This window comes from Lampris incognitus, chromosome 5, assembly GCF_029633865.1.
Source record: "Lampris incognitus isolate fLamInc1 chromosome 5, fLamInc1.hap2, whole genome shotgun sequence".
Taxonomy (NCBI): domain Eukaryota; kingdom Metazoa; phylum Chordata; class Actinopteri; order Lampriformes; family Lampridae; genus Lampris; species Lampris incognitus.
This window is the reverse complement of record NC_079215.1, coordinates 22,211,476-22,232,450: the sequence shown is the minus strand read 5'-3', so window position 1 is coordinate 22,232,450 and position 20,975 is coordinate 22,211,476. Positions and strand designations below refer to the sequence as shown.

The 20,975-nt window shown below is 42.2% G+C and overlaps 1 protein-coding gene across 1 annotated transcript; it reads right to left on the bottom strand.

The window, feature by feature from the left end:
* Window positions 1-1,995: 1,995 nt before the first annotated feature.
* Window positions 1,996-19,483, bottom strand: LOC130112859 (ADP-ribosylation factor-binding protein GGA3-like). Its single transcript, XM_056280374.1, has 16 exons — window positions 19,353-19,483; window positions 18,428-18,512; window positions 16,683-16,758; window positions 15,284-15,382; window positions 13,867-13,990; window positions 13,463-13,563; window positions 13,121-13,201; window positions 12,844-12,981; window positions 9,622-9,838; window positions 9,263-9,433; window positions 9,059-9,129; window positions 8,856-8,968; window positions 7,830-7,987; window positions 5,223-5,392; window positions 4,713-4,823; window positions 1,996-3,525 (listed from the first exon to the last, which is right to left on the bottom strand). The coding sequence occupies exons 1-16, from the start codon at window positions 19,393-19,395 to the stop codon at window positions 3,403-3,405; spliced, it is 1,881 nt and encodes a 626-aa protein (XP_056136349.1). The 5' UTR covers window positions 19,396-19,483; the 3' UTR covers window positions 1,996-3,402.
* Window positions 19,484-20,975: the final 1,492 nt, after the last annotated feature.

The following is a 20,975-nucleotide window of genomic DNA, read 5'->3' as shown; positions in this document are numbered from 1 at the left end:
AAAGGCTAGCGTGTGGTCAGCGATGGATATCTCAGACAATACCAACTTCACAGCTCACGGAGACACATTTGTGGGAAGAGACAACCAAATACCAAAATTACTTGTTACAGTGTTTGGAATCTCTTCAAATGCTGTTGCTGAAATATATGCATATCCCTGCCCGGACAGCCAGATTGTTGCACTGTATGGATTAGAAACCATTTACAAACAACAGTGTTTTACAGGTAAATTGGTACTGATGAAAAAAAAAATTAGTCTTTGTCACTTAGCATCTGTACATCCATCACTGCCATAGGGGGACAAGGGGATAAAGGGGAATGTCTTTTATCAACCTTTTGTAGCACCCTTCAATTTAAACCTTGAGACACATACATGCAAAGAGGCGCATGCAAAAGTGTTCTCCTGATTTTATGGACTATTACCCATTCCCTGTCTGTTCGTTTGTCTTCTCTGTCACAAACACATACACACACACACACACACACACACACACACACACACACACACACACACACACACACACACACACACACACGATATTTGCAAGGAAGATAGAGGATAACTCTAGTCTGACCATTCACTAAAGACTTGAAAACGATTAAAGGGATACTTAATATTCTTCCGTTTTGTTGGACAAAGTAAAAAAGCAAAAAAGTTGAAACATATAGTTTGTTCCCATATTTCCCATAACCTCATATCACTTGGGTGCAGGACTGCTGGGTACAGCTGCACCTTTAGGTCTGGTCAAGTAACAGTTTGCCCTCTTCAGATACCAATCTGAAAGCCACAATGTTGGATCTCTGAAGCTGTTATTGTCATTGGGGTGCTGTCACAATAAAAAGGGGGGTATAAAATAAAAGCAGGGCCGGTTTTCTGGTAGCACAGACAACTTATCAAATATGGCTATCAGCTCTTGCTGGAACCCTGTGAATTCATTCCTCTTTACAGTTTTATGATAATACAGTTTCACTATTCCCAGATTGTGATTTTGATGCAAGGGCAAATTATGCCAAACTGTACCATGACCAGCACCTTTCAATTTACCCTCCCTCCAGGCCAGTTGGCCACGTACATGTTCATGAAGCAATGCACTGTGGGACCAGCATAGGGGGTGTGATGGTCTTCCACTATTCTCTTTTATTATTTTGGTTGTTTTTGTAAAACTGTATTTGGCACTTTATCTAACACCCCTGTTACATATGTGTACATAATAAACATGTATTTTAACCTCCTGATGTCATACAATAAACCAGATGGATCAGTGGACTTGATGTTACTTTAGTGCCTCTTGAGTGGGGAACAGGGCAGAAAGAACAATGTCACTGAAAACAACGAGATGTTGTGACACACTGGATTCTGTCCATGACAAAAGTTTTAAGTTTGGGAGGGTGTCCGGGTAGCGTGGCGGTCTATTCCGTTGCCTACCAACATGGGGATCGCTGGTTCGAATCCCTGTGTTGCCTCCGGCTTGGTTGGACTTCCCTACAGACACGATTGGTTGTGTCTGCGGGTGGGAAGCCGGATGTGGGTATGTGTCCTGGTCGCTGCACTAGCGCCTCCTCTAGTTGGTCGGGGCACCTGGGTAACTGGGGGGAATAGCATGAACCTCCCAAGTGCTATGTCCCCCTGGTGAAACTCCTCTGTCAGGTGAAAAGAAGCGGCTGGCGACTCCACATGTATCGAAGGAGGCATGTGGTAGTCTGCAGCCCTCCCTGGATCGGCGGAGGGGGTAGAGCAGCGACCAGGGCGACTCAAGAGAGGTGGGGTAATTGGCCAAGTACAATTGGGGAGAAAAAGGGGGAAAATTAGAAGAAAAAAAAAGTTCTAAGTTTGAAAGAGATTAATCTCCAAAAAAATTTATGTTTGCTGGACTACCACGAAATGATGTAGATGGTTTAAAAAGCTGACCTTCATCCTCAGTGTTAGAACTGAGGATGGACTTGTCACACTTGTCATTTAACATTAAAATTCAAACTTACTGCCAGTTGTCAAGCATTGTACACAGTATTTTTATTAATCAGTGAAACATATGGCACAGAGGACTTCGCTCACATCAGAAGGCAGCTGAGCATACAGTCTTGAATTCAAACAGATAAAAACCCTGAATCTGTAAGTAAACTTTAAAGCTACAAAATGAAGATTTTGTGCAAACATGTCATTTTTTTATGTCTCTCACTGGCATATTCAAGATACTAGCTAATCCACAAATATCCAAATCGGGAAAACGTTTGCTCAGTGTGATGATTACTGTCTGATAGGACTTGGCCAGAAAAAAAAAGATATTGCACATGTTTCATGTCTTCACTGTAGGAGCCAAACAGGAAAAGTGTAAAATTTGCTGCTGCTCTGGTAGGCCAAGCTCATAAAACAATTTTACCATCAACAGCTAAAACTCAGCTTCAGCTGTGTATTTTTGTTCAGAGGTGGGGAAGGTGCACAATAGCACATGTGGAAATTTCATTTCGAATGTACAGCTGCAATTTGGAGTGGTGAAACAACAATGCAAGTACCAGTATCAACATAGGCATCAGCATGGTTGAAATAAAACTAGGATTTTCAAGACTGAAACATTAAGGCACGTCTTTTACAAACTTCTGTAAATTTGAAAATAACTACAAACAAGGCTTTTCAGCACTTCTAATCCTGATCTCACTTTTCAAGCAGATTTGCAAAGCAAGTTGCATCATATTCCTTGACCTAGGCAGTTTTTAACAAGGTTTTCGGAAGACAGCTAGCTAAAGGATCACGGTCATTGTTGGTTATTGGTATGAGACAACTTGTTTGGAATCAGTAGTCTTGTCTGTTCTTAGGATAAGAGCACTGGTTCGAGATCACCTGTCGGGGTGCACAACTGAGTTATCCACAGTTTAAGAATGGAAATAGTTCTAAATTTTACTTATTTTACTTTACCTAACCCATTTCATGGATAAAGGTCTGAGTAAAGATGTAGTTGCACAGCGAAGCCTGGGTAAGCCCTTTTGCAACAGGCGACTGGTACCACTGACATTTACACAAACATTTATCACTTTACCAGGCACATTTGAGGTACAGAACTTGATCAGATGAATAAGGGGGAAAAAAAGCACCTCATTTGTGTCTTACAGCTCTTTGGAAATTTGAGAAGCCATAAACGGCAGTGACAAAGGCATAAAACCCAAGAGACTCATATCCATTCATGCTAGGAACAGAACAATACACAAATCAACCACACTATCTGAGATAGTACGCCCACGTGGCACAATCTGTAAACGTACATAAACTTGATGGCAATCGCAGACCCACTCATATCCGCAATCGGTTTGGAGGCCATGACAGCATATCAGCCCTGGTTCTGGATTCAGAATCTAGATTTCTAAATCCACCAAAGTTCTAGAGCCTTAGAATCTTCTCAGAGAAATGGGTTCAGTGAAGTTCCTGGAAGCCCACCAGAGAGTCCCAGTCGGGGAAGTTGTCTATCTCTCCTGTCTCGTTAAGCTGCTGATCGCCATGTATCAGGGTCAGATTGTAGCGCAGACGAACCTTACACTATGGAGAAGAGGGAAATGGGACAGGAAGAGGGAATAAAATCAGCAAGAACATTTGAAAATAATGGAGGGAGAGAGTAAAAAGACTAGAGATGGACGGTGATGACATAACACTGCACCCAAACAAAGAAGTGCGCTGTGTTACACAATCTATTGATGAGATGTACTTTAGTCTTGTACAGAAAGACTCTCTCAGTGTACCAGGTAGATAAGGGTTAATTTCCATATAGGAAAATCCATGGAATGTGTACATGCACACAGTTGCACGGATAACAGCTTGTGTTTCAATCAATAGTAATTCAAAACAAGCTTCTTCTTTTTTTTAAAGTTTTTAAGTTTCCTTTATTAATCCCCTTGGGGAAATTCAGTCACCGCAAATTAACCCATCCTAGCTGTGATCTGTGTAGCTAGGAGCAGTGGGCTGCCGCCTTCATGCTGCGCCAGGGGACCCAACTCCAGTTCTTTTCCCATTACCTTGCTCAGGGGCACAGACAGGAGTATAAACCCTAACATGTATGTTTCTTTTGATGGTGGGGGACACCGGAGCACCCGTAGAAAACCCACCACAGACATGGGGAGAACACGCAAACTCCACACAGAGGACGACCTGGGATGACCCCAAGGTTGGACAACCCCGGGGTTCGAACCCAGGACCTTCTTGTTGTGAGACGATAGTGAAGTATTCTGATTCTGATTCTGATTCTAACCACTGGGTCACCGTGCCGTCCCTTTATCTGCATCTCTCATCTGTCTCTTCAATAGCGTAGTATACATGAATAAACTAAATTAAATAAAATAAAATTTCTAAGGCCTCAGATGCAAGAGGATAATTTAATACGAAAAACAAATGCTGAGTTACCTGGGTAAGTTAATTGGGTTTCACATTAACAAGAAAATATCTAATTAAGTCATTGTGTAACATGTGATACATCAAGTCATACGGGCAACACCAACCAAAAACTTAATAGTTGACAATCCTAAACCATAACCATGTTATTGTTGCTGCAAACAAACAGCATCTACAATACCGCTTTAGTTCAAGTGAATGGTCAGGATGGTGAATTACAACTGTTCCTATTCTGACGTTTGCATTAACTGAAACGCACCCTGAATGAGGTGTTCAGTTAGTAGGTGCCTTGTGCATACTTGTGTCATGTACTGGGACTGCACAGTGCTGCCTACACTCACCTTCTGAGGATTAGCCAGTAGGAGGACCTGAGAGATGGCAGCTGGAGGAAGAAGGGGGTTGTAAGGCGGTAGGTGTGTCCCTGATGAGGCCTGTAGTTTCACTGACATCGTCTGGAGGGCATTTATTCAGTTAGAGGATTAAGTGAGTAATTAACTTTTCATAGAGAAAAAAGGTCAGAAAAGAAGAATTTAAGAAACGTTCATCACCTGAAACTATGAAATCTGAATCATACATCTGAGCCTAATGAACATAACAAGCAGCAATACCAAATACATTCCATTGCTTAAGTAAAGGACGCTGGTGCATATTTCAAGCTGTGAACCGACTCTGAAATTAACTTTCAATAATTTTCAGATATTTGAGCATTTGGCTAGTTTGAAAAACTGTCCATCCCTAAAGAGGTCATATCACAACCATCTAGTGCAGACGACAGCTCACAGTGTGTTATGAAAATAGATAACGTATTCTGACAGTGTGTTTCAGAAGTATCTGTGTCCTGAGTTTGGTACCTTAGGAACAGCAGCTTTGAATAAGAAGTCTTTCACAAGAAGAGCGGAGGTGTTCACCATGGAGAGGACAACCACAGCAATACTTGGGTGTCCTGGGGGAGTGTCTTTGGCAAAATGGAGGGAGACGTGAATCCCATCTTGGTTATATACGGTGATAGGCTCAAGCCAACCTGCCACAAACAAAGAGACAATAACAGCTCAGATAACATGGCTGATGAGTCCAAAGGCTTGCAGGCTTGTGGAACTTGGAGAGTGAAAGCTTTAAAAAACCCCGTAAAGCAATAATAAATATGCATTCTGGGTTTGTCACACCACAGATAAATATGTTATTAACCACCCAGCCAAATTTGAATGATTAAAAAAAAAATCGCCAAGTATATAAAATTAGGTTTCAAAATCAGGACAAAATCCGGGTAGCGTAGCGGTCTATTCATTTGCCTACCAACACGAGGATCGCCGGTTCGAATCCCCGTGTTAACTGCAACTTGCGGGTAGGAAGCCAGATGTGGGTATGTGTCCTGGCCGCTGCACTAGCACCTCCTCTGGTCAGTCAGGGCACCTGCTCAGAAGGGAGGGGGAACTGGGGGGAATAGCGTGACCCTCCCACGCGCTACGTCACCCTGGCAAAACTCCTCACTGTCAGGTGAAAAAGAAGCCGCTGGCGACTCCACATGTATCGAAGGAGACATGTGGTAGTCTGCAGCCCTCCGCAGATCGGCAGAGGGGGTGGAGCAGCGACCAGCACGGCTAGGAAGAGTGGGGTAATTGGACAGGTACAATTGGGGAGAAAAACATGGGGGGGAAGCAACAAAAAAAAAATCAGGAAAAATAAGCAGTATTCTCTGCTCTGAAACACTGAGAGTATGTTTGCTGAAAGCGCTGGAAGGCTTTCAGAAAGCCCTAAAGGTAAACTTCTCCCACAAGCCCACCCAACGAAGTACAAAGCGGGGCTGGGGGAGCAGTCACCCCATCAACCGCCTCTCTCCGTTGCCAGAAGGTGCAATGCATGGCCTGTCTTGTGAGGCCCCCTTCCGCCTGCGGTGCTCTGCAGCATGGCGGTCGGGGATGTCTTCGTGGGGTGGGGTGTGATGTCATGCTGGAGGGCGGGCCGGTGGAAGGGACTGGGTATGGCGGTGTACGGCAGCAAATCTGGACACATGCCAGGCCCTTCTTGCAGATCTCTGCACATCTCTTATATAGTTGTAGAGGAGGAGCCATGCTTGGGGGGGGGGGTGGCTCCAGTGCAGCCATGATTTCAACCCCGCACTAAAGATCTCAAACATGAAGGTGGTGAAAAACAGAAAAAGTGGTCTAATGCCACAATCCAGTACTACATAGTTCCCCAATCTTGTCACATGTTTTGAGTAATTATTCTCCAACATGTGTGTTTCCTTTACCTGGTCCTTAAGTAATATGTGTAAGTGTTCCTACACACTTCCTGTCTGAAACCAAAACCATATTTTAATGACAGTGTTGCTGCCTCACTCCTTCTGTGTCTACTGAAAGGAATCAAGGATTATGTTTTAGTATCTTTTAAAAATAGCTTAAATTGATCAAAAACTAAAATGATATTAAGATGTCTACTTCAACGCTTCATTTGGCCAAAAGAATGATTGAGCCAATGAAGTGGCAAAAATTTTACTTCTAAGTAAAGTAACACTGTGTCCTAACTGGACACGAGTGTCCAACTGTCGCATTGCATCGGACGCTCTCTGTTCACACGGAAACCATCATGTAAACAAATAAAATCCCTATCAGTTGTGCGCTCGAGATCACACTGGAGATGTACCTCATCCATGACACAGCGCTTTTCAATGCAAGCGACAGGAAGTAAAGAGAAACAAGGCGTCCGACAAAACTTCGGCTCAAAACAACACACTGCGTTGTGGTGTACAGTGCTGCATCACTCGCGGACAGTCAGGACATTCTTTTTTGGGGGGGGATTTTTTCCCCCTTTTTCTCCCCAATTGTACTTGGCCAATTACCCCACTCTTCCAAGCCATCCCAGTTGCTGCTCCACCCCCTCTGCCGATCCGGGGAGGGCTGCAGACTACCACATGCCTCCTCCAATATATGTGGAATCGCCAGCTGCTTCTTTTCACCTGACAGTGTGGAGTTTCACCAGGGGGACATAGCACGTGGTAGGTTCATGCTATTCCCCCCAGTTGCCCCATCCCCCTGAACAGGTGCCCCAACCGACCAGAGGAAGCGCTAGTGCAGCAACCTGGACACATACCCACATCTGGCTTCTCACCCGCAGACACGGCCAATTTTGTCTGTAGGGATGCCCAACCAAGCCGGAGGTAACACGGGGATTCGAACTGGCGATCCCTGTGTTGATAGGCAAAGGAATAGACCGCTATGTTACCCGGACACCTAGTTAGGACATTCTAATAGAGCATAAAGCACACGCGTTGCATTCAGTTAGGACACAGTGTAAGATGATGTAAATCTATTGATCATCTATTGTAAATCTATTGGTCTGTGGATATGCAGTGAGCACCAACAATGTTTTAAAATTCACAGCTTAAGCATGACTATCATGCAAGGGAATGTGATCTAGGTATTTCCACTCTGACATGGCAATTTAAACCTTACGGGACTTACTTGGTTTGATCGTCTCCACCGGGACATGGATGTGAGCTAGCGACTGCGGAGGATTTGGGGTTTCCTCCAATTTGACTGGAAACAGAGATGATTGTGGTGATTTTTCCAGTGCCATGGACAGTGACCCTGATTCTGCAAATGGTTTTTGGGGAAATGACCTAATAAGAAAAACAAAAAACAAAATCGGCATTGTGACAACGAGGGATTGAAACTACAGCCAGAAAGACAGCTCGCAGTACATTCGAATTCATTTGTAAAAGGAGATGCAAGGAGGTTCAGCTGCTGCATGTAGCTCAGGAGCACATTTCTGCTTTTAAGTGTCCTTGGTCCAAAACGACATCCCAATCAGTGCACTTGGCTTTTTAATTTAATTTCTCTGAGATTGGAATTTACTTTTCTAAAGTAGCTGATTTTATACAAATACTTATACTTCCAAAGCAGATCATGTATACTTTCCCCATACAGGTACCATTACATTCTCATGGCGTTGGCAAAGCGTCAGTATCTGATGTGTAAGATACCGATGTGCAAGATGAGGAGGGTGTTCCATAAAGTCAGTGTTAAACTTGCACCCTGATATATGAATATTCATAAATTACAGAATATGTAGAGGTTAAGTGTAGGGTAAAGGTTTGGTAGTGGTTAAGTCTAGAGGTTAAGATGCAGAAATCGTTAACGTGCCACTTCCATACAGACTCTAAAGGGTACTTTCCGCATCATATATCAGCGCTTTAGCGAAAGCATCGATATATGACGCAGTGGGATGAGAATGGGCTCAAAGGTACATGAGGTATTATCACATACTCACTCTTCTGATATTCACTAGTGTAACATCAACAGACTCACTGTTCTTCCTGCAGCTAAAGAAATTAATGTTTATAAATTACACCCAGCCTGTCTTTAGGGCACTGGAATGACATATTTTTCATTTTGAAAACGTAAGATTTCATCATCCCTACACTTCATTTAGCCCTGATGTCTGCAAGAAACTTAAAAATATACCTCTTTATCTTCATCTATCCTTACCAGGTATTAGGCCCATGTGAAGATGTACTAATTCCCCCACACCCACGGGCTTTCAACAAACAGACTGCTTCTCCACCAAGACCAGTATCCGTAATGCTGAAATCCCCACTGAGCTGATGGAAAAAAAGTATTTGTGTCAAACAAGTTTGTACTAAAGCCCCCCCCCCCCCATTTTTTTTAACAACTAAAGTTATAGTCTTCACCTGCATAAGTTCCTCATAGTATGTCTTTGTACTTGGGGGTTGGCTGGGATTTGAGACCAAACCATTTAGCCCTGTAATCAAAGGATGATAAATTATAATGGGCCTTTATAACACATTACTCAGTGTTAAGAAAAAAAAATCCAGAACGTAAGAGCAAGGAATCACAAGAGAGAGGAAAACCGACTGGGAGACCTGGCATAGTACCTGTACCCATTAACTCCGGGTCCACTACTGAGTGGAAGGAGCCTTCCAGAGAAGATGAGTCGCAGGGGACAATGGGAGCGGGTGACTTGGCTTGTCTGCGCGTTGGCGGAGAATCCACAGCTGACAGGTCGATGAGATGGTAGGTCTTAATCTCTCGCGAACTTGTGGGTGCTGAAGATACAACGGGGACATCACAGGGACATCATGGAAGGACCAGACACTACGACTACACCCAAGGAACGGAGCATTTCCAAGTCAAACAGAGTTAAATGACAATACAGAGGCCAGGTTTTGTTCAAGGACAAAGGGCCGAGAGTGACAAAGCGAGTGCTGCTTGTGAGAAAATGACATAGGCTTACCGTCGTTTTTACATCCCTCCACTTTTTCAGTTCTGCTCCCTTCTTTTCCTCCTCTGTTATTCTGCCTTCTGGCCAACGTGTCTTTGTAGGCTGTTACTACCAGTGTTAACTCATCATTAGCCGCCAGAATCTGAGCCAGCGCTGAGTCATCATCAATGGTGTCACTGGCTAGACGGAAAAGGCTGGGCCTCAGTTTATCACAGCGCTCATACTGGGCCTGCAGATAAGACAGAGGGGAAAAACAAAAATCAACTCCACGCAAGCAGCATTTATGTCACACAGCCATTCAAAAATATTCTCCTCCCCTCTTTCTAATTCAAGTTTTTGTTGGTTTTTTTTGCCATTTTCCACATTTATTTGACAGTGATAGTCGAGAGAGGGACAGGAATAGCAGGGGATGACATACAGCAAAGGGCCTGGGCCAGATTTGAACCCAGGCCACTGCGGTAAGGACTCAGCCTTATGTGGTACGCGCTCTACCAAGTGAGGCACCGGAGCACCCCCCCAGGTTTTTTTTTTAATAGAGGGTGTATGTTAGGAGGAGCCTAGGAACCAGACAAACTCTCAAATTAGCATTTAAGAGTTTGTCTGGTTCCCAGTCTCCCCTCAGTTCATTTGCAATTTCCAAGGGGCGTTATCAATGGGCGCAGACCAAAATGCCTCTGGACGCAATTGGATAGACTGACAACCAATCAGAGCAATGAAACGTGAGGGCGCTTAAACTTTTGCCAAATCCTGTCGCAAGTACGGCAAACACATCTTTCTCATCAACAAAAGCCTTAAATGCAGTTGTTTGCTATTCTTTTAGAGAAAATATACCGTCCAGTTCATTTAATACTGTCACAATAGCCGATTCAACAGATCATTCCACATCAGCAGCAGCCAACGGGGCTCCTCTGTATGTCAGCGCTACTTTTTCGCACCCGCATTCTGGGAAGCCCCGCCCCTACTCTGCCTCTGATTGGCTAACCCTATTCCTAACTCCACCCTTAAACCTAACTTTAACCAAACTAACACATGGAGGCAATGAGTGCTAGCCAATCAGAGGCAGAGTTCCTGGAACGCTGGTGGGGAAAAAAATAAGGCTGTACGTCATCGTATCAAACATGCCCCATATTAGATAAACGGTTGTGATTGGCCCAACCCGGGCCAGGTTGGATGAAAGTCTGTCTCAACGGGAGGGTGGCCAGATGTATCTGTCAGAGCAAATGTAAAACATGAGCTCACAGTACAATCTGGTTCCCAGGCTATGTGTATGGGTATATGTACAGGCTTTAGTGCTGTATCACGGCAAAGGTGTTGTCGTGTGAAGTGCATCTTAAGCCTTTGTCTCAGTAGCCTTGGTGTTGTGTTTTCCTCTGTTGTGTGGTTTCTTTTTGTGTCCTCCTCAGTAAAAATAAATGAAAAAAAGGACATTTCCCCCTCAGATAGGACTTCTGGACAGAAGAGGTTGCGCCAAGATGTGAAACTAAGTATTTTTTCTGTCAGTTGGAGAGATGGACTACGTATGACCTTCCAGGCCTTAAAGGCTTTTAAGCCCTCATTAGCAGACCTTAAGATGTATGTTTTCAAAACACTCATTCACAAATCTGGTGCACACATTCAACTATTTTGTTTAAAGAAAACTTGTCAAAATGCTGTTGTAGCTTCAATAGGGTCTGGCCCGTGCTGTTTGCAGTTACTGGTAATGGCAGCCAAATAACATTACAATATCCTGAAACACAGTTTCTTGACAGCAGTCAAATAACAGCCAAGACACAGGTATGCCAGTGAACCTTAAATTTGCAGTTAACTTCTCAAAACGACTGTACATTGACAGCTGGTAGTGAGTGTTTTGGTGCAGAAAGTAAAAAAATAATAATAATTCAGCAGAATCTGAATATCCAGTGCTACTTTTGCATTTGGGCATACACTGCCGAAATTAAAACCAAAAAGAAAAATAACTTTACAAGTTCAGAAATTGAGGTACCACTGTCAGAACTGAAGAAAAGGTATACAAACCTCATGAGATTTTTGTTTCTGAAACAATTTCAACAAAGACTCATGGGTTATTCAAGAGCGCAGTATAGGTGTTTTTTTGTCATTATCAGATAATTATACTTTCATTATTTTCAGTCCTACTTGCGCCTGCAAATGGGTGTTTAAAGAAATTTCAAAGAACCGAAAAAAAGGAAAAGAGCAAAGTCCTATTGGTCTTAATTCATGTGAGCCACTGATAGCATGTTTGCTTTGATTTTAATTTTGTAATGACTAACAAATGCAAATCAAAGGGGAACTTTGAAGCCATTTTGTAACTTTATCTCCACATATCAGTTTTCGGTTGTGCTCACTATAGGATGGCACCATTCTGCCTTTTCTCTCTGTGTCCCTGGGGAACACTGTTGGTAGGTTAAAAATTTACCCGGCGATAACGACATCAGCGGGGATTTCAGACTCATGAGAAATATAAGCCCTTTCCCTTTCTCGATTCTCAGGCAGGAGTCAAATCTGGATCTCATATGACTGAACTGACTCAGCACTTAACTGTAAGCAGAAAAAATGCCTTTTTTTGCCAATATTTGGTGAATTTGGGGGGAAAAAATTTTTTTTTTGCTTCTATAAATTCAGGTAACATTCACGATTGACGGAACATCGCCGATAATGACTTCCAAATTGGTGAATACCATCACATTTCTATATAGCCCCTCCATACTCTTTAAGAACAGATTTGTGTATCCTGACAGACGTTGCATGACGTGCAATGATTTTGGTTTTTTTTTTTGATTTTGATATACTTTATTGATCCCCGTGGGGAAATTCTTCTCTGCATTTAACCCATCCTAGCAGGAGCAGTGGGCAGCTGGGGCATTAATCCTAACATGCATGTCTTCTTGATGGTGGGGGGAAACTAGAGCACCTGGAGAAAACCCACCGCAGACACAGGGAGAATATGCAAACTCCAAACAGAGGACAACCTGGGAGGACAACCTGGGATGACCCCCCTCCCCCCAAGGTTGTACAACCCCGGGGTTCAAACCCAGGACCTTCTTGCTTTGAGGCGACCGCACTAACCACTGGGCTACCATGCCACCCAAATGTACCCAAAAATGACAACTCCTCCCATCTATAAAATAATTACTTGAACTAAATTTTGGTCCCCTGCACTTATGGTCTTTTGGTTTGTTTTTTGTTTTTGTTTTTTCATACAAACATATTTTATATACATGAAAATATATGAAATACCTTCAGATTATCAATGCCTTGTACTGAGTTTCCACTGCGGCTGTATATGTCTAGCTGCTCTTTAAGCTTTCTGGTGCTGGTTGCCACCTCCTCCAGGATAGATACACGCTTTGCCACTCTTTCCGCTTTCTCCTGCTCCTACAGTACACACAGTGGGAAAAATAAGAGGTCACATGAACATAAACACATTAAGGTGCACCAGAACCTGCAAAACAGCAGACAGCACGCTCAGTGTGAGCATTTCTATAAGACATCAGACAAAATCAGTGCACCATACCTCTTTAATGGTGTTTTTAATGAGCTTGTTGGCTGTCTGTAGATCCTCAGGTCGGGCGCTTTTCAGTAATCTGGCTAATAACTGATGGTATAACAGATATGAGTGAGACGCATGTCTTTTTTCCCTCACTACAACTATATCAACTGTTAAAAGGTGAAGAAGGAAAAGTGGGAGGGAGAGAAAAATGAAAGTGCAAAGTAAAAAGCAGACTGCCACTCCTTATGAATTTAGTTACACCTATTGAAAAAAAACAATAAAAAGGTGATCACAAAAAAGAACACAATGTAATTTAACTTTTCTTTGCCCACCTTATTGAAGGTACAAACATAAATGAGAACTCACCTTGGCCTTTTCCTCCTGTTCAAAGACAGAGTCTGTTGTTCTCTGGGGCAAAGGAGGCATTACAATCATTCCTGTTAGTTTGGGATCCTCCTTCACCAAACCTGAAGTACCAGTAAAGGTATATGTGAGTTTTTACTTCAGGGAAGGACTCAATGCAATGACACAAAAAAAAGACTAACATTACAAAGATAATCATATTTCTACAAAGCGATGCAAGATATTAAATACAAGTTCTGTATAATGACATTTGTAAAATAATGTTAACATAGTTATTCAATGTTCACCTCATTAAGAGTTTAGCATTAGCAATTTATGGCACCAAATTTCAGAGACGTATTCAAAGTAAGTCAAGTTTTGATGGGAGAGTTGTGAGACTTTTGTCAGGTTCTTTGTATTATTCACACCTTGTTTCTTAAGCATGTGATACGCTTCCTGGATCTTGTTTTCGTCTTTTAGCCATAGTGTCCAACTATAGAGAACCTCCGTCACTCTGTCTTTAACCTTCTGAGGACTCCATTGGCCCAGGTACTGTGCAAACACATCAGCCAGGTTAGCTGAGACATACATCACTGAATTAAATCATTTACAGCTGTTGTTCCCATAATTCTCCTCCATGGGATCCTACAAATAACTGCACAGTAAGGAAAACTCAGCAATTGCCAAAGTATTGCAGAAAACCAGCTTAGCAGTGGTGGTCAATTTCATGATGCTCTTTGCATCGAGAGACAAAGCCGCATATCTTGTACGTCCTTCATCATTGTGGTTATGCAAGTGTTGTAATTGTGGCATTTCAATAGCAGTGTGAATAATGCTAAACTTGTTGAATATTATAGTTCTACTTGATTTATTCCATGTACATTATAATATAGTGCAAGAAATGTATTTAGGTCTAATTTGTTGTTAAAGGACTACTTTTCCGATTTTCAACCTCATCTCTATCTTGTGTATCTATCACTGAGGACAGATATGAAGTGCAGCTACAGGGATAATAACCTATAGGGGGCGCTCCAGGACACAAGGATGGTGATGGAAGGTAAAAAAGTAAAATCAAATGTAACTCTTGATGCTATTAAATAACTATTTATACATTCATGTGACATCACAGCAGCATACATATTCTGATAGCCCAGGGAGTTAAAATTGATGTCACATGATCAGGTGTCCACTATAAATAGATAAAAAAGTTGCCTTTTCAAAAGCGACAGAGAGTGTATAATAAGCACAACTGTCAGGTATGGACACTAGCCTCTGCTCCCCTACATCCCTGGAGTTGGAGTCAGACAGTTTTAAATCAGCATCATTCACAGTGATCGCTATCCATTTTGCTTTATCTGCTCCTCACGCGTCATAAAATTAGGGTATAAGCAAGCAACGTCTTCAATTGACTATCACAATACCATGCTTTTTTGTGTGGTTTTGTTATGCTATGCTTTTTAAAAGGGGGACATGGTGAAAGCCTAGGGTGTGATGGGTAGAGACAGGCTCTGTTTTTGTTTTGATATTGACATTTTGTTTAGATATCCTCTAAAGCCTGTATCCAAGAGGGAAGGTGGCAGTCTCACATAATATATCTTTAGGGTTTGCAACTCAGATTTTTTTTTCATCCGCAGCACAAAAGCCATATCAGTGTATTCCGGGTGGTATTTCAAGGATGTAGAAGAAGACCATAGAAACCCAGAGGACCACTTATCGTGAGCTACTTACAAAACAACAGAAAATAAAAAAATGTTTTGAGCGCAGATAGTAAAGATAACTTGCGAGAAAACATATTGCTTCCTGGTGACCCTGTAAAAACTGAAAAAGCTTTCTGATGAGGAGTACCTTTGGTGTCAAGACCTTGATGAGCTCATTGAGGAAGCGGAATTTAGCCACCTCGCTGTGAAATGTCTTGCCACAGTTGTTCATGCATGCTTCTAGGACCTGTAGAGCACAGAAACAAACAACCTTTTTTTTTTAAATACAGCCTTATAAAGGTTAAAGGGAAACATTCACGATTTCCTCTATATGTTGTAGGGATACCACTCAATGCACAACCATAACACTGAGCAGTCTTCTGCATGACTCTGAAACACCGCCAAAATTGTGCAAAAAAAAGAAAAAAAGCCATCTGAAAACAATGTGAAATCACCGTCTTTATATGGCATTTGGTGGCATTCACTTAAACAGCTCTGTATGTAGCATCGTTATCTGGATTTTCCAATAAAACGCAGCCTATTTTGATGCAGCTCACCAAAAGAAATGGCAAACTTCAGAGTAAAGTTTGTAGTTTTCCCACGTTCTCACATTGTTCACCAGTGATGTCACTGGCGCACAGACAGACAGACAGACAGACAGACAGATAGATAGATAGATAGATAGATAGATAGATAGATAGATAGATAGATAGATAGATAGATAGATAGATAGATAGATAGATAGATAGATAGATAGATAGATAGATAGATAGATAGATAGATAGATAGATAGATAGATAGATAGATAGATAGATAGATAGATAGATAGATAGATAGATAGATAGATAGATAGATAGATAGATAATGTTGAAAATCGTGATTGTTTCCCTTTAAGCAGCATTTGTGATTAGAAAGAGAAAAAAAGCTTTTTTTTCTTACCCAACATACAGACAAGCGATAACTCCATTGCACTGCCTTAGTCAACCGTTTATTATAAACCTCACATGACATGAGAGACATGAACCTTGACAAGATAATTCGAGTTTTTGAGTGAAACAACAGCAACACTGTTTCCTATATAAGCAAAAGACTCTGCCTTTATTTAGTCTATTCGACCAGCATAATACATAGCTCATGTCAATCATGCCATGTGACAGAATTTAGCCACAGGGATTCTTGACGTTCCAGCACCCCCCCACCCCCATTAAAAATGTTTCAACGAATACATTGCATCTTTCCAACTAATGGAGTGAATGCTGACATCGTTTACAGTCATAAGAGTTGCCATTAAGTAATGATAATGATGTCTGTGACAGAGCGAGGGTGTCAACTTGTGGTCATTTCTTTTCATAACCCAAATGAATGTCATGTATCCCAAAGGAATGTATATTCAACTTTGAATCAAAGTTGCCATTTTAGGTGATAGCCGCGTGATAGCTTTACGTAATATAATTACTGTGCATTGGACAATGGGATATTTACAAAGAGTCTCTTGTGCACACTTAAAAAAGGGAAAGACCAAGTGTTTATTTGTATTACAGTCTTACAGTGAGGGCTTGCAGAGCTTCTCTCTCCTGGGGAGACTGGATCTTGTGGGCCAGGAGTCGGGTGGCTACCTGCAGACTGAGACCAGGGGATGAACAGTTTATCTTTCATTGAACACTCTTAAAAAGTCCAGAAATAAACATTAAAGCTACCAAAATGCTATTCAAGCATAATTACAACAATAAATAAGCCAATTATAATTGCTTCAATAGGGGAATAAAGATATATTTAGGAAAAAGGTCATGATCACGAGCGAAATACCGAAAATAAAGCGCCATAATGCAAACCTTGAAACGAAAACCCGAGAAAGCATTGGAGAGAAATACAGTTACAATGTGACACTGACTGATGGAGATATGGCTCTAATAATCACCTACAGCAGATGTAGGCACTCACTGAAGTTTCTCTTAGTGCTATTTTGTAGGAAAAATTAACAAATATCTTACATGAGCACAATCACATTAATAGAGACTGAGAAGAGAAAGAGCACCAAAAATAGAAAGGACACTCTGGAGTGCCTCCTCACACTCAAATGTTCTTGACAAAGAATAAGTAACTGAGAAACTGACTTGAGAAATAACCAGAACATGAGGCAACCACTTCTCATTTGGCCTCATCCTACAAAAATAATGTCCAAATTGAGGAGCTCTGCCCCAAAACACAGTTCAAAACCCCATGCACAAAAAATAAAATAAAATATATATATATATATATATATATATATATATATATATATGCTAACATATGCAAAAATAGTATGTTTAAGAATACAAGTGTTTTGTAATATTATGTATAATATCAAACCAAAACTAGTTTTCAAGTAATACTCCCTAAAATATTTCACACCTCATTTTGGTTAAATGTGGGTAATAGATTCTAATTATCATGAACTTAGACAACAAACGTATGTATCACAACCCAGTACAATACCACTGAACTCCAATATCAAGACAAGTTTTATGTAGTACAACTTGACACAGTGTATGAGCGAGGTACACAGAATATTTATATCCACATTTTCTCATCTGCCAGATGGCTGTATCCAAAGCAACTTACAAGAGAATCATCGATAAACTTGAGTGTTACCAAATGGCATCATACATAGAGTGCTACATGGTAATCATATCATAGTACTATATGAAGCAGCAGTAGTTGTAGAAGTACATTTGCTACACAGTAATCACATCATGCTACCAGAATATATAAAGTAGTACTAGTAGTTGTATATTTGCTACTTAGTAAGCATATCATAAGAAGTAGTAGTGCATTTGCTACATAGTAATCACATCATAGTACTACAATATATGAAGTAGTAGTAGTATATTTGCTACTTTGTGAGCATATCAATACTATACATAGTAGTAGTAGTAGTAGTAGTAGTAGTAGTAGTAGTAGTAATGCATGTGCTACATAGTAATCATATCATAGTACTACAATATATGAAGTAGTAGTAGTAGTACATTTGCTACTTGGTAAGCATATCAGGACTGTAAGTAGCAGTAGTAATACATTTGCTACTTGGTAAGCATATCAGTACTGTAAGTCGCAGTAGTAATACATTTGTTAATTGGTAAGCATATCAGTACTATTAAGTACCAGTAATAGTAGTAGTAGTAGTAGTAGTAGTAGTAGTAGTGCATTTTCTACATAGTAATCGTATCACAGCCAAGAGTGCATGTCGAGTGTGTAGGTGCACATTAGAGCATCAAGAGGCGGAGAATATGAGAACTAAACTATCTGTATTTACCCATCTGCCCTTTCCTTGACAAGCTCGTAGAAGCCCTGGATGAAGTCCCATCTGTCCTCCTGATTAGCCGGATCCGTGGCTTTATCTGCGATTCAGACGGGACAGACATGCAGATCGTCCACATGCACGAAGCAAGAAAGTGCAAACGTGTCAATAAAATTCCGCTTTATGAGCGAAAACACGAGCTCTAGCCACGAATCATCTCGGATGCATCGTGATACCGTGGGGGATGCGATCTGTGCTTCAGTGGTCTAGTTTTGTGTGCTGCAAATGTGTAATGAGCGTGTTCACACGGAGGCAGCGTTTAGTTTTAATCTAAACTTCGCCGAGTTGATGGCAGGCGTCAGGCAAACACACCGGCGGAGTCAGCGGAGTCCGCGGCGACTCGGCGCTGCCTGTCAACTACGACTGGGTCTGGCGTACGTGCACCGTTCGCACGATTTGTCGTGAACTCGTTGAAACGTTTTACCGCAAAATGTCCTGATGCTTGCTCGACGGAGGGAACGACCATCCCTGAGCCGCGCAGGAGGGCTAAAAGGGGGTACGTCTGTCGCCATCACGCAACGGCACGTTTGTAAAACTGCTGCATAGGTATATTAACCCCCGTTAGAGGCAGATTGGCTATTGCTGTCTAGCTGCCGAGATGACGTTACGCTTCGGGAAACTTTTTTGGGTCGTTTACAAGACTTTGTCAAACAGCTTGTTGGTAGTTGCGTATTTTGTTAACATCCGTCTTTTAACGATGCCGAAAATAACGCTGTTTGGTGAGCGGAGTGGGTCAACTGACAAGACAGCACAGAGCCTCGACAGCTGCAATAGGAAACGTCTCACCAGTGAGAGGCTCAACAAATGTGGCATGCACACGCGATACAAGTTTATATTCATTTGTTTGTTTGTTTGTTTGGGAGGGGGGGTTCTTACTTACTGAGTAATGACTCCAAACTTTCCTCGTCCTGGCTCGTCGCCATAGCCTTCCTCTTTCGCCGGCTGGATTATTAAAACTTGGTGCTTTCGATCTCCGTAGGTGAGCCAAAACGTCAGATCTGTCGACTCTGCCCAGCGACATGTGACCCACACACCCGAGACACTGAGTCAGAAGACATGCACGCCTGTTTGTTTACCACAGTCCTGCCTACATCTTCAATTTTACGTTTCTTTTTCTTTCTTTCTTTTTAGCGGTCCCTATTGTTTTTGCTTTCATTCTTTCTTTATTACGAGTTTTGTCCACTAAAAGTGTTTGGGCAGCAAAAACCGTAAAACCGAAAAACAACGAAAATTAGCAGGTGGGTTACAAATTCCGCCCACCCACCACGCAGGCACATAAAATGGCACCCATTGACCTCAAGGTGGCGCTGTAATAATCAAGATTACGTTGTCGCAATTATCTCGGTAACGGCTTGGCCTAGCGTCAACGTTCTCTTATCAGTTTAATCACTCAAGTCATTTGCATCTTTGCTCAAATGGTCCTCTGCTCTAAAAATGCCAACTTTTGAAATTTTTCCTCACATTTTCTCAAAATCGTATTTTCAACGTCTTGTCCGCAACCGCTGAGCCAAACGTCCCAAAATTTAGTCAGCATCATCTAAGTACTTTGCTGATCTTAATTTGTTAAAGGAATTTCAATATGTCAATCCATTTCGATTATACAAGCCAATCAGTTTTTATCAAAATAGATAATTTTCAAAAATGCAATAACGCATTAAGCAAGCATTCATTCATTATCCAAACCGCTCATCCTTTACCGAGGGGATGCTGGAGCCTACCCCAGCAGTCATTGGGCGGAAACAGGCGGGGAGACACTCTGGACAGGCCGCCAGACCATTACAAGGCTCACGGGCACACGCGCACACACACACACACACACAATTTAGATTCACCTGACCTTCATGTGTTTGAACTGTGGGAGGAAACCGGAGCACCCGGAGGAAACCCACACAGACACGGGGAGAACATGCAAACTCCACACAGAGGACGACCCGGGGGGGGCGGGCAGGCGCGCCCCCCCCCCATGGTTGGACTACCCCGGGGCTCGAACCCAGGACCTTATTGCTGTGAGGCGACCGCGCTAACCACTGCACCACCGTGCCGAGCGAGTGAGCAAGCAAAATTCTATTTAAATAGCACTTTTAGAAACATACAGTTACAACGTGCTTTACACTCGATACACAAAATACGACGCGTTGAGATATCAGCCTGACATTTGAAAAACATGTTCAGGAGGATGGCATGGCGGCCTGCCCAGGGTGTCTCCCGACCTGCCGCCCAATGACTGCTGGGATAGGCTCCCGCATCCCTGCGACCCTGAGTAAGGATAAGCGGTTTGGATAATGAATGAATGAATGAATGAATGTTCAGGAGTTTTCATTTAGCTTACCCCGTAAAACGAATTGCGCTTCACCTCTAGAGGGCGCCCCAAACAAGTTCTTAATTTTGTAATCTGCTGTATGGCTTTGTACTATAGGGTCATGACTCAGTCAACGCATACAATTTGGTAATGGTTGATTAAAGTCCCCCTGCGCTTGCCAATCACGGGAATGCATGTTATGTC